The sequence below is a fragment of the Buteo buteo genome, chromosome 8, assembly GCF_964188355.1.
Source record: "Buteo buteo chromosome 8, bButBut1.hap1.1, whole genome shotgun sequence".
In the NCBI taxonomy this organism is placed as follows: Eukaryota; Metazoa; Chordata; class Aves; order Accipitriformes; family Accipitridae; genus Buteo; species Buteo buteo.
The window spans coordinates 16,399,564-16,413,903 of NC_134178.1; the positions used below are offsets into that span (position 1 = coordinate 16,399,564).

Genomic DNA, 14,340 nt, shown 5'->3' on the forward strand with positions numbered 1-14,340 from the left:
TAAGCATTTCATCAAAACTAGTTTGGCATATACCTTGTACTTGGAGAGCAGTAGCTTACATATTTACAATTTTGGTTCTGTTTTCTATTAAATTAAGCACTTTGACCAAGTAAAGACATGTACTACTTCCTCTCCCTGTAGGAAATAGGTGCAAAATGCTGTAAGATGGTATATACCTAAAAGAGCATTTAGATAAGCTTTTTTTTCCTGGGAGGTTGCAAAGAGTACTACATCATTCTGCTTCTCATTGAGAAGCTAGTTATATTATAGAAGACAAGGCAAGCACCACTGCCTCTCCATCACTTGTCAGAGAACAAAAGCTGCACAAGACAGTGTCAATTATGGTGCTGCCATCCTAACAGCCATCCCATCAAATGCGCATCTCAGCTAGTATGCTGAAGCACAAAGTAAGAGCAGATCATAATTTAAAAAGTCCATCAGTTTTAAACCTACAAGATAATTTAGAAACAGCCTTGATTAAAAATTGAGGTTTTAATTTATTTATTTAATAAAAATACATTTTAAAAATAAACATTTCTGTATTTCCCATCTTTACATATTTTCCCTTAGTGTACAAGATAAGAAGCCTTTATTATATTTAGAGCTCAAATGTGGTGGAATTTTTGATACATGATTTGAAAATGTTATACATTTAAATGTGTTACACACTTGACCGATAATTACACAAATTGCAAGGTATTCTAGCACCAAATAAGCCTGCTGTATTTATGCACCCAGTTACTAATAAGTAAAAAAAAAAAGTTCTTCTGTTAATTGGGGAAGCTATTAATTTGGCAATTATTTATAAGCCATTTTCTACCTATTTCAAATGTAACAGTCATCTTTCCAGTAGCAGTTCCTCAAAGTTGTCACAGATTTTTGATTGTTTAGGTAAAAGTATCTGAGAATTATGCAAGTTCATTACCTAAAAGAGAGGTGTGTTCTGCCTTGGTTTAAGAATAGAACATCTACTTCACACAAACCCTAATAAAACCATGAGTCTCAGGAAAGCTTTCACTAGCTTTGTGCATAAAGTCTCATTTGCAAGGCGTTCTGAGAGCTGTCTCCACAAGAACAGCAGCCATTAAATCACTGCTGCACACACAGCATCTTCTAAGCGGTTTCTCTGGCACTGGGAGTACTATAATCATTCCATGCCGAGTCCATACAAAAAGGTACATAAGCCTTTGTAGATATTTAAATCTAGTAATAAAATCATTCAGGCCCCCCAAAATACATCTTGCACATCTAGTGAAACTACAAAAGGGAAAAGATACAACTCACTGAATTAAGCTACCACCTCTCAGTTTCAATAGCACAACTGCCCCTCTTAAACTCATCCTTTCCAAGAAAGCAAAGAAAGATGCAGCAAGGCAAAAATACCAACGTACAGCATCAAAAAGTGGTCTTCCTATTAAGCACTGCTTAGATACATTATGAAATGAAGAACACAATATCCTCAAGTCATAGGAAGCTTGCTGAAGTCTTCCCAAAGAACTGTCTACATAACTAATTTTCAGCAGTTAAAGTGACAACTCTAAATACTAAGGTTTGAACACAGAAATCAATTTTGCCATTAAAGTGCAAAATAGGTTACAATTAGTCAAGGTATTCTTGGATAGATGGCAGGCATTCTGATAAATGGATGTCTTTGTTTAAGGTGCATCTTCAATTTTTAATTATCATTAGCTTGTTATTTGTTAAGTCAAGCCCTTCAATATTTAAAATATTTAATTTTGTTGTTTGTTGGGAGGGGAGTTGCTACTGTCACAGTACTAAGATTATTCACCCCTCTGCCCATTTATAAACTGTTTAGGTCATTTAATATCAAACTGAATGCTGACACTAATTTTAGAATTAATATCCTTTGGTCATATTTATCTGCAAAACGCTTCAAAAGGACTCCAATTAAAAAAAAAAATCACCCAAAAAGCATGACATGTTATGGTGTGTCCAAAAAACATATATAATAAAAGTGAGGTAAACCATTCTGTTTCATTTTGTTTTTAAAATTGCACACATTTTTGTCTTGTGTCTCTATGACTCTGTGGAAATTCTCCCCTTTCTACCTCCCTGCCTAGGATCGCAAGATTCATCTCTGAATTTGCATTGAAACAGGTAGTGGTATGGTCTACAGTTTTTAATTTTTCCTACACTTACTAATAACTTTAATATTAAAAACAAGCTATTTGTTGCTTAACTTCAAACACGCCTTTCATCTAAAAGCATATGATGTAATCATAGTTGAACTAATTTCAGAACAACTACAGAACCATGTACCTATCATAGTGCTTTTCCTTCTAAATACTTGTAGCACAATTTATTATACCTTGCAGGAAATTCAGTATTTTTCTAGTCAGCTTTCAGGAGAAACCACCAGTTGAATTAGCAGATAAAGTACTTTAACATTAGAATATTTTAAGAAAAATGAATGCTATTAAAAATTTGTAAGTAAAGACTGATTTATAATTTCTCTCTGAAGAACACTTCCTCTACTGACTTCTGCATCTCTGTCATTTTCTTGTGCAGAAATAAACAAAAATCACACAGTTTTAACAAAAGACTGATCAATAAAGCATGAAACCACAAACAACAGACAACTACATTCAGGAACAAGTATGAGTTTACGAACGGCAGATAAAAATTCTGTGTGTCAGCAGAAAATCAAGTCTTTTTACTACAGATTTCAATTTGAAGTACTGATTCCAGCAGATTTGTTGGCCTACTACAGTCTTGCACTTCTTTGATGCAAAAGGGCAGAAACTGGTAATTTATATTTGCAAACATGGAACCAGAATCAGAGCTCAAATTTATTCTTAAATAGATTCTGCAGATTAAGTTGATTCAAACTCTGAGTTTGGATGCTAAGTAGTGTTTTCTTAAAAAAACCGACGACACCTCCTCCCCCCAAAATAGATTTGAGAACATACCCAAAACTGACATAATATCAATCATTCTAGTTCAATATTTTTTTCCATAATCAAGTTAGAAAATAATTGACAGAACATTTAGAAGAAAGTGTTAAAAAGTCTAGGATTACCTTCAGTTGATTATTGAAAATATCAATTTCCTGAAGTTTAGATCTGGTTTCTTTTTCTACTTCATCTAGCTGGTCTCGAAGCTGTTGACGTGCTAGTTCCTTGGCTTCTAAGGCTCTTTTAATAGTAAGAAGAGAATCTCCTGTTTTCAAACATATTGTCAAATAAGTATTTTCTTACACAGAGAATTTTAGGTCATAGAAAGCAACATTTTTCAACATGCATCTTGCAACACAAAAAAAGAAATTACAGAGTACACTGTGCAATGAAGCATCATGTCCTATACAAACTTAGACATGTACAAAAAAAATTACTTACTGTGCAAACTGTTCTGTTGAACTTGCTTTAGCTGATCATTAAGCAATTGCTTTTCTGGAATCAATCTTCCAAGCATCTGCTGAGATTCCTGAATAGAGGACAATGAGGAGAGAGAAAAGAAGAAGAGAAACAGACAAAAAGTTGAGTGAGGGATGACTTTAGCCATAAGACCTCTCATTTTCATTTCTTCTGAAATGATTCTTTACTTTTTCTCTCACCGGATTATGTTGTCTTGCTATTATCCAATCACTATCTGTGTGGTACTACCACTCAGACATAGTTCTCTGACAATACAAAAAGTGAGCGGATCAAATTTAAGCATATTACTTGAGAATTGTTTCTTATTGAATATGTAACTTGGCTTGGAATTACTTGAAATTCAGGGCAAAAAGACAAGGATAGATTTCAGAAAATTTTAAAACAAGCACTTACTAACCATTTAATGCTCATTATAATAAAATAATATTAACTTTGATCAGGAATAGAAAGACAAATATTTACATTTTATTTAAAGATGAGAAAATAAAGGTTTTCACTTCAAAGGAATATATTATGGCCAAAAGCTATGCAACACAAGCTCTGTTAGATGAGAATACTTGAGTCTAAGATCTCTTGATTTAGCATTCTTGAAGGAGGATTATTATCTCTTACAATTTCAACACATGGTCATAAGATTGTAAACTGATATATTACAGGAGACCCTGCAGATGAGAAATTCCTCCTTCTGTAGATCATATATCTCTCTCTCTCTCTCTCCTATATAATCCTTGCTCCTTCTGGAGGATGAAGTGCTACTTCACACACCTTCAGAAGCCTTGACCTCCAACTTCAAGTTGTCAAAACATATTATAGAAGCATGAGGTAAACCACCTTATTTTATAAAAGCCGCCTGAATGTCAACATCCCATCTTTCAGACAAACTAAGTCATTTATTTCAGCAGTTGTCTTGAATTGCAGGCTTTTCAAGAATCAACCATCTGACAATTTCAATTTGTCATGAGGGATTGCAAATGACATAATATGATCCTAAGAATAAATGTCACCTAATAGCTTAATACCAGAGTGAGTCCCATGAAAAGTTTTTAGTTTTTGTTACAAGAACACAAGATTGACCATGCTGACATGACTTCATAGTTAGCTCGCTTCACTCATGGCAGTCTTTGATTGGGTCTCTGCTGTGTACAGCTCAGATCTTACGATTATGCAATGACTGCAGACTACTGTAATCTCTTTATGTTCCAAAAAACATACTTGGATAGCACAGCAGAGTCAAGGACTTTATAAATTCACAAAGTATAAAAATTAAGATAAACTATGCATTTGACTATTAAGAGTTACATGTGTCCCTCACTGTTCAGCTGCATAGCCTGTAGCATCAGCAGACCTTTTTCAGCCCTTCAAGGATATCATGAAGGTGAGATACTCCTATCATTGGACTATTATTCCCTACCTAGAACCAAATGAGAAACAGCAATATATAATGCAGCACTTCCCAAATCATCTGCCTGAGGGGGCCCACCTCTTTCCCAACAACCACTGTTACCTGTTACCATGTTCTTAAACAACATGCAAAACACTGTCCTTTTGTGTTGACACTTTCCCTTCCACCACACCCTCCCACCCAAATACCTGCATGCTCTATGCCATAGCTTGGGATGAAAAATTTAAACAGTATTATTAAACAAGTATAGCAGACAGGCATCGTGGAAATGAAGTTTTCAAGTAATATAATCCAAGAAAGGTGGCATCTAGCAGACTAAATGTACTGATGGATAAACCTCAAGAGAAAGAGGAAAGGAAATAAACTTTCAAGACACAAGGTTATCAGTAATTGTATCATTCCAATTCAAGAACCATTAGGATAAGCCAAATAGCAGAATGGATGTCAAAATGAAACAGGATTTACAGAAAAATTATCAGTCTTCAAGCACAAAAAGTAACATAGGGCAATATTTGTGGAGACCAGTAATGAGTGGCATTCCTTAGGTTCTGGTATTGGGACCGGCGCTGTTTAACATCTTTGTCGGTGACACGGACAGTGGGATTGAGCGCACCCTCAGCAAGTTTGCCAACGACACCAAGATGCGTGGTGCGGTCGACACGTTGGAGGGAAGGGCTGCCATCCAGAGGGACCTTGACAGGCTTGACAGGTGGGCCCGTGCAAACCTCATGAAGTTCTTCTACAAGGCCAAGTGCAAGGTCCTGCACATGGGTCAGGGCGATCTCAAGCACAGATAAAGGTTGGGTAGAAAATGGACTGAGAGCAGCCCCAAGGAGAAGGACTTGGGGGTGTTGGTTGGTGAGAAGCTCAACGTGACCTGGCAATGTGCCCTTGCAGCCCAGAAGGCCAACTGTATCCTGGGCTGCATCAAGAGAAGCATGACCAGCAGGTCGAGGGAGGTGATTCTCCCCCACCACTCTGCTCTCATGAGACCCCACCTGGAGTACTGCATTCAGCTCTGGGGGCCCCAACGTAAGAAGGACATGGACCTGTTGCAGCAAGTCCAGAGGAGGGCCACAAAGATAATCAGAGGACTGCAGCACCTCTCCTATGAAGACGGGCTGAGAAAGTTGGAGTTGTTCAGCCCAGAGAAGAGAAGTCTCCGGGGAGACCTTATAGCAGCCTTCCAGTACATAAAGGGGGCCTACAAGAAAGCTGGAGAGGGACTTTTTACAAGGGCATGTAGGGATAGGACAAGGGGTAATGGCTTTAAACTGAAAGAGGGTAGATTTAGATTAGATATACAGAATAAATTCTTCACTATGAGGGTGGTGAGGCACTGCAACAGGTTGCCCAGAGAAGCTGTGGATGCCCCATCCCTGCAAGCGTTCAGGGCCAGGTTGGATGGGGCTTTGAGCAACCTGGTCGAGTGGAAGGTGTTGGAACTACATGATCATTAAGGCCCCTTCCAACCCAAACCATTCTATGGCTCTGTGATTCTATTTCAGGGTAGAACTTAATACTAACCTTAGTTTATTTTTAAGGGCCAGAATACTCCTAAACTCCAGACTACTCAATATTAATACACAGATTAGTTTGGAGAGTATTTAAGGGCAGAGAATGCCAAGGGATCATGAGGGTCAGGTTCTGTTTCCTGAAATCACAGACAACCATGTAATAAGCATCTATTCCAATAGTATCCACGACATGCTTTTCCACATCCTTTAGTTGTACTGAAGAAATGGATGAAAGTAATTAATGGTATCGCTAACATTCATGCAACAAGAATCTCCAAGAACTGAATAACATTCCATATAGTAGCAGAAGGCAAACACAGCAAACAAAAAACAGTTCCTGTCAATCTAAAGAGGGAAAGTTGTCTTCTGATCCTACACCCTGAGCAAGAGGGCGTATGACAAACTGAGATACCACTATCCATCTTAAGTCTCTGCCACATACCCCACTTCCAGTGCTTCAGAGGAAAGCCAAATTACTTGGGAGTCAAAGTGTTCATCAAGGAGGCAAATAATCCCTGCAGATAACTAGCAGAAGCCCTGCAGACAGTATAAACATGATTCAAAACACATTCAGTTAAGGTGTTTGGAAGGTGGGATCCTTCTGAACATCTCTGGAAATACCACTCTAGCAGATACCACAGAATCATATAACTAGCACAAATTTTCATCACCCAGGATTAATTGTTATACAATTTCTCCACAAGTTTGATTAAACTCCATCCTGAAGCTAATTAATAGGTTGAAGAATAATTACTCCTTTGAGTAACTCATCTTTCCATAGCAAGTGTCAGATGTATTAAACTAAAATATTTCCAAGTGAAGGTATTTCATCCTACAAAGATAACTGGCCATATTGACTTTTTAATCTACCAGAGAGTTTAGAGGATCAAAATCTCCTTTTAAAAAAGTCACTTACTGCTTTAGTCTTTCCTCTACAAATTAGATAGTAAAATTTACAGGATATTTGAGAAACTCATCTTTTTTTTCAGGAAAAACCTATCCACTCTTTGAGGTTGTCCCCAAATAAAATTTAGCCTTTTCTACTACAGAGTGATACGTCTTTCTGGGATCACAGTTGTGATAAACCCCTCAAGCAACACTAACTGAAGTATTAGTGGTCAAGATTAATGATCACCTGAGAGAAGATTATACCACAAAGCCACAGCTATTGCTGTCAATCTAAGAAAAAAAAACAAACAAAAACCCCCAAAACCCCAACTCCTCAAAGCCAAGCATCCAACAAAACAACTGCCAAGAAAGGCAAGCATGATTTTTATTACAGAAGTGCTCTTACAGTCATTGTGAACGAAGCAATTTAGAAAGTGAATAGGTGTTAACTAAGCTGCTGGATACATATCATCTAGTACGAATTACAATGACCAAAGACAGCTAAAAATCACTACAAATATAGTAGTGATTCCAAAACAAGAGTAAAATTTAGACAACTGTGCAAAATTCATTGTACTTTGCCAGATGTTTCAATAACATTTCAGAGTGGTGTCAAAATGCTGAAAACAAACAAACAAAAGGCAATCTGCTTTTCGACCATTGTGATTGGGTAATAAGTAGCACAAACTAAATGTTAGGAAGGTGAAGAATCCCTCTGCCCTCCTTAACTTTTCCTTTCATGGTGATGTAGTTAAAACTGATGCGTAGAAGCTGTAGGTAAGGAAAAAGTACATCTATGATCAGCCAAGGATATGATTAAAAATTCAAAAAATTGTTAATGAGTCTACAGAGAACACTGCCCCTTGTTTATCTAGTACTTTTTAATCAGCTACGTAACCACATCTACTTGGAGATAGATTATCTTTCTCGTTACTTGTTTCCCAACAGTGTTAGTTTCACATTTTTTTCTTCCCTCTGCACCTTCCATTTATTCTACCCAGTTGTGGAAGCTCATTCCAAGTTTTTGATAATAATATTTTCTCACGATTTTTACAATGTCTGTTATAATAGGAACGTATTCCAACTGTAGCACATTGGTCTTTACTATAACATAAATGACTTACAGCTTTTTACTGCTACATATCATTTTTTCCTTCTTAATTTGTTATATTATGACAAAAGCAAAAAGATACTTTATCTTTTCTGACTATAGAGGCTAACTGAACAAAATTTACCAAGTTAACAGAAATTACATATGAAAATAGGATATGAATTCCATTCAATTCGTTGAAATAGCATTTATCTATCAATGGCTATGTAGCTGCTTGGCTGCTTCTGAAGTGAGTTACAGTACCTTTGACCATTTCTATGGAAAGCTTTTGGAATAGAAGGGTTAGAGGGAAATTTAGGTGGTTGTTGCTTTTACATGGAGATTGGCTATGCACATAAGCTCAGTAGTCTTTAACTTATTCAGGTAGAAGCGGGCTTTTTCACACATTTTATCAAGCATAGTCAGGTTTTTGTCTCTTTGAGCCAGTACTGCTAAGAGTAATTTAATTTCCTACACTTGATTGAATGTTGTTTGACTTCATTTTCAGTTGCCAATACAGGAGCATTTCATTAGAGAGAAGAGTGGTTTCAAGCCTAACTATGGCAGTTGTTTATGTCACACGTGTCCCTTAGTAGTATTTCCAGTTTGCTATTGTTTGCATCAAGTGGAGACAAACACTATGCCAGGATTTGATCCCCAAATTATACTCTTTAGAACAAGCTGCTGTCAAAAGAAAGATGTCTTGTGAAAGGTGTAATGGTGTACACAAAAGTTCAATAGAAATGCAAGATGTTTTAAGAAAGAAGAAAAAAAATGTAAAAAAAATATATAAAACAAACCCCCTAACTTTCAAGTTCTGGTTTTGTTCAAATTAGTGTACTATATTAATTATGCTTAGAAAGTTGAAATGAATGGCAGGACTAGGTTTTAAGATAGGTTTTACACCAAAGCCCTTATAAGTATAAGAATCTCTTTGTAGTGGTAGAAAAGCACTGAGAGCCCCCATTAATGGCCAGGAACTAATTTCAAGCAATATAAAATATTTAATAGAGAGAAATACTACAACTCATCTAGAAACCTTTACAAATTGCAAAGAATATTCTTTCACTGAAAGCAGATATCTACTCAATTCCATCTTTAATTTGACAGAGAATTTCAGATAGAGAAGTAGAAAAGACAAATGCCAGGGTTAGACTAAGAACTAACTGGTAACTTCAATTTTGAAAGTTCATTATTTTATAATTTAAAAAAACCAAACACCATCATCAACAAGCCACTTCACTAAAGACAATTCTTTCTTTCAGCACACAAACAGCAATCACTGCCAAAAAAAATACATGCTATAAAATTTCATTCTCTTCGTCCCTCCCCAAACCCTTTAACATCTTCAGCCAAACAATTTATTTACTGCTCCCCACAACAGGATTCCATGAGCATAAAGCGATAATCACAGACACACCTTCAAGTGTAGGTAGCAATTCCTATGTAGGGTTCGACGTTCGGAAGATCTCGCGATGTCACGGAAAGTTAGAGGGTTAGTCGCAGCCTTGTGATGTACCTGTAATCCCGCCTCCCCTTGTTAGTATAAAAGGAATTAACTGCGCAATAAAAGGCGGAAGTTGGCGCTCACACTGTGTGTGTTATCTGTCTCTTTCCCTGGTCCAGGCCGACCAGTGATCAAAGCGTGGCACCTTGATATGTAGCGAACGCTACATTCCTAGACATGCGTGAAGAACATTCATTTAAAAGAATGACTAATTATCGACAACAGTTCCTTATGTACAAGGAACAATACATCATATATTGTGACAAGTTTGCTTAGGATATTGATGCAGCTGAGGAGGTCAAGGCTAAGAACAAAATTAGGGAACGTTTTCTCACCTGTAGCTGCTGTTGCAAATGGGTGATTTCTGCAATTCTCAGTTCTCTAGATTTATTTGTACTTTCAATTTCTTGTCTTTGGGTAGAGAGTCGACATCTGATATCCTGAAGCTTTCCCTCCAACTGATTTTTTTTATCATTCTTTAGAGAAAAAAAAACCAACATACATCTCTCTCTTTTTTTACTGGAATGGTCTGTCATGCAAGTCAGGATCTAAAAAGTACTTTTATTCCATATTTAAAGTTGAAATTATAGAAAATAAACATGGACATATCACAGTCACTACCGTGCTTGTGTGTTTTATCTGCAATGTGATCACTTACTAGAGCTTCCAGCTCAAATTCTAAGGTCTTCTTCTTTGCCTTCAGAACAACTATATCCTCTTGTTCCTTGTTTCTTTGATTTAGTAGTTCTTGCCGACGATTACGCTCCCACTCAAGTTGCCGTTGCCTCTCAAGTTCCCGTTTTGCAGCCTGTAGCATTTAAAAAAAAAATAATAAAAAAGATATGAAAAATCTATTTTGAGAAACTACTCTAATTGCTGATACTCATATTCTTATATGCAATTAACACATTAATATAAACACACTGCTAAACTGTGGACTAAATATGTGCCTCTATTTAAGCACACAAACTGCTCAGTTGTTTAAATGCTCACTTGAAAGCACTGGTGAAATGGGGCTTCACTGCATAGCAGGTAGGTGACTAAACAGAATATCAGTCCATTTTTTAATCAGTTTCCCAAGATTCAATTTTCTGATTTAACAAGTTGTTTCATACTAAGACTTCAAGAACTCTCCAGGATAGCATCAAATCTCTTTCCAACCTCCAACATTAGACATTCTGCAGCTTTGCAAAGAATAGTCAAATGCTACTGCACTGAATGCATCGTTATTTGGTAACATGAGAAAATAAAAGCTTTTTAAGTTAACCAGTATGTGTTTTCTTTTACAAATTAACTCATCACTGGAAAATCATGAATGCCACCAATGCCCATAACTACTTCTTCGTTCATTCAAGCATCTCTTTATACCAAAGCAAATAATAATAATAATAATAATTATTATTATTATTATTATTATTATTGTTAAAGAAGTCAGAGGTTTGGAGCACGCTGTCCTAGATCTAAATGTCTCATCCATTCATTTCATATGAAAAATAAAGAGATAGCCGACTCTTTCCTTACCTTCAAAACCCAGAAATCTAAGTTCATTCTTTAAATGTTTGCTTACTAAAAATGATAGCAAAATATTTAGTATACATTACATTTTGTTCTAATCAAACCCAGCTGCCAGTGACATAACCACCTTCCTTTTATTCAGTTCGTTACCTCTCTTCTTTCTATTTCTTTCCTCCTTTCCTCTTCTCTCTGCCGTTCCAATTCCCGTTGTTTTTCCAACTGTTTCTCTAGCTCCAGTTGTCTTTTACGTTCTTGCTCCTGTCGCTCACGTTCTTTCCTTTCCTGTTCTGCCCGTTCCAGCTGTGCTAGACGCTCTTGTTCTTTACGTTGCTGTTCCAGGAGAGCCTGCCTCCTTTTTTCAAGTTCTAGATTGCCACGTTCAAAGTTCTCCCGTTTTTTATCTTCAAATGTAACTTTAAAGTGTGGAAACATGGGGCAAAGGAAAATTAAACTCTGCTACTGACTTAAAGAAAAAAAATCCACATATTCTGAATCAAACTGAAGCAATCTTCCAACTATTAGATGCAGCTCTCAACTACAGGTAATTCTAGGTTTTACCATTAGCATTCATATTGTAGATTGCCTTAAACCCACATCCTCAGGAAACTAAGGTGTGAATTTCCATTCCCATTCCTCAGGCTTCTAGGTTTCTCCACAAAGCCCAACAAGTACGTATAATTTAGACAAACCATTCATCAGCTAATCTTCTGTGAGGACACAGGATCTGGAGTTCCTCTATGCATTTGATAATAGTAGCAGTACGAGAACAAACACTTCAGTTACTACAAGGCAAAGAATTCAGCTGATGATAGTATAAAAAAGCCATTCTGCAAATGACCAGAATGTATTTAAACTTGATATTCTCATAAGATTACTCATTACTGTCAGGAAAAGAAATGGCTTGCTTAAGTTCTTGAGCAGCTGAACTCAGGAAAACTGGATTCCTGCAGATTCACATCCTCATCACTTACTGTCCTAAAAGAATGACCTCAGTTCCAGCACAGGTTCCCTGACATTCTTCTGCAATATCAGGGATTGTCCTTCCCCTGTTCCACATTCCTAGGCCCTCCCTCACAGTTCCTCCAAAGTATTCTTTCCACTTCACCTTCTGTTTCTTTTCATACCCTATGTGTCCCATTCCCATACCCCATATCCTATATTTCTCTCCCCGCATGCCCAACATGTACATTTTTGGCACGCAAGTCAAGGCAAGAGATAGCACACTTTTACTTCAAAGTGTGCATGCACTAACAGTTTGACACGTTGGCCCAACATCTGCTGAACCAGTTGAATTCTTATCTTTTTCTAAGTTTGGCCTCCTTTCCTATTGCCAATCACCAATTTTCGTAAAACTTGAAAAAATTTAACCATTTTAAAATCTGTCAAGTTTGTTTAAAATTAGCCACTGAGTTCAAAGAATATTAAGATACAGACTGATAGACAGAGAATGTGATTATAACTCCCACTGATTTAGGAAACCAAGGAAAAAGTAAAACAAAAAAAAAAAAGAAGAAGATTTATGTCAAGAAAATCAGTTAAAAGGAATAGGTAGAAGGGCAAAACACTTGCAAGTAGCATGGACATTAAGAGACCATGTTCAAGGCTCAGAAAACACATACCACTAAGAAGAAACATGAAGTTCTAAGATGGCGGCCCAACAAGCTAGTATAGTTACTCAGCAAAATCAAGGTAGCTACCACAGATGATAAAACAAAGCATATCCAAAGTACAAAAATAGAAGAGAACAATTTCTAGCAGATGAAATAAGTAGCTATCGGCTTGTGCTACTATGCTTAAGGGAAGGCTTCTAAAAGGTTATAAAAGCCAACAATAAAAACTCATTTAAATGTCTCAGAAAAAAAAAAAAACACAAAACAAACCAACACCTAGCCAGATTTAGCAAACCCAATGAAGAAGCAAGACAACATTCACTATTATAAGGGATCATTACAATGGAAAACCTATACATCAAATACAGTAAAAGGCTTATGCACTCTAGTTTCTCTTTAACTGAAAGCAGAAATGGCCCTAAAACAAAAATAAAACCAAAAATGCAGAGTAACAGGTTGCCAAACCCATACTATGCTTATCCATAGTTCAAATACAAAATTCATTAACTACTAGCTGTGATCTGCAATCCATCCTTTAATCAACATCAGTGCTGTATGACTAGAAGATGACAAGTGCAACACCAGTCTTTAAGAAAAGACAGTATAATGATCCTGAAAGCTATGGACAAGTCAGTCTACTCCCACACTGGGCAAAGTAGCAGAGGCTACAACAAACAGTTCGTTTGTTAGGATACATGACTAAACATGATACCTTGGAAGAACCAATGCAGAAAAGAGCTGGCGCTCAAGTCTAATAGACCCAACTGTATCAATAAGCAAGTTGAAAAAGAAGATCAGGTCAACAGAAGAATACCTGCCTGATTTCGAACTCTAATAAAGAAATGAAGCCAAAGCAGCGGTTGACCTTCCTGACACTACAAACTGCATACCAAAATCCTCTGATTCCAGAGTTGCAAGACTTAGGCCTCAAAAAGCCAATACAGGAGAGTCATAACTCACCTGTCACCAAACATTTCATTGTGAGACCTCAGTGAGGCCTGCTTCAGCAGTCCCTGCTATCTCCCTTCATCGTCCTACAGCCAGAAATTTCCCAGCAGACTGCTGGCAGCAGTTAGTTATAAAATACAAACCAAAGACAAGAGCTGTATCTGAATTGCTCACATGCAGATCCCCTGAGCTAACCTGGTATGGAAAGAGACAGAAGGTCCTTGGGAACTAACAAACAGTTAAAAGATTAGAATTAAGGGGTGAAATAAATTACCAACTTTCACAAACATTCTCAGTAGCCTCCTTCAAAGATCTCTACTAGCAATTGTGCTGTTCAGTGTGCAACAATGATCTGGAAGAGATTGAAAAGTAACAAGACAGCTTCTGGAGATGATGCCAGATAGTCACGGTATTAAAACAAAATCCTGACTGTGAAGAGCTTTTGAAGAATCTCACAAAACTGAGTGA

General features: G+C 37.0%; 1 protein-coding gene across 6 annotated transcripts in view; it reads right to left on the bottom strand.

Annotated features, from left to right (window-relative positions):
- Positions 1–14,340, bottom strand: part of ITSN1 (intersectin 1) — a 145,314-nt gene that overhangs the window by 72,410 nt on the left and 58,564 nt on the right. For all 6 annotated transcript variants that reach the window (XM_075033767.1, XM_075033766.1, XM_075033765.1 and 3 more), the window contains 5 exons: positions 11,465–11,727; positions 10,458–10,607; positions 10,135–10,275; positions 3,357–3,444; positions 3,041–3,180 (listed from right to left, as the gene is read on the bottom strand). In XM_075033767.1, the coding sequence (XP_074889868.1) occupies positions 3,041–3,180; positions 3,357–3,444; positions 10,135–10,275; positions 10,458–10,607; positions 11,465–11,727 (782 nt within the window). The remainder of the gene's footprint in view (positions 1–3,040; positions 3,181–3,356; positions 3,445–10,134; positions 10,276–10,457; positions 10,608–11,464; positions 11,728–14,340) is intronic.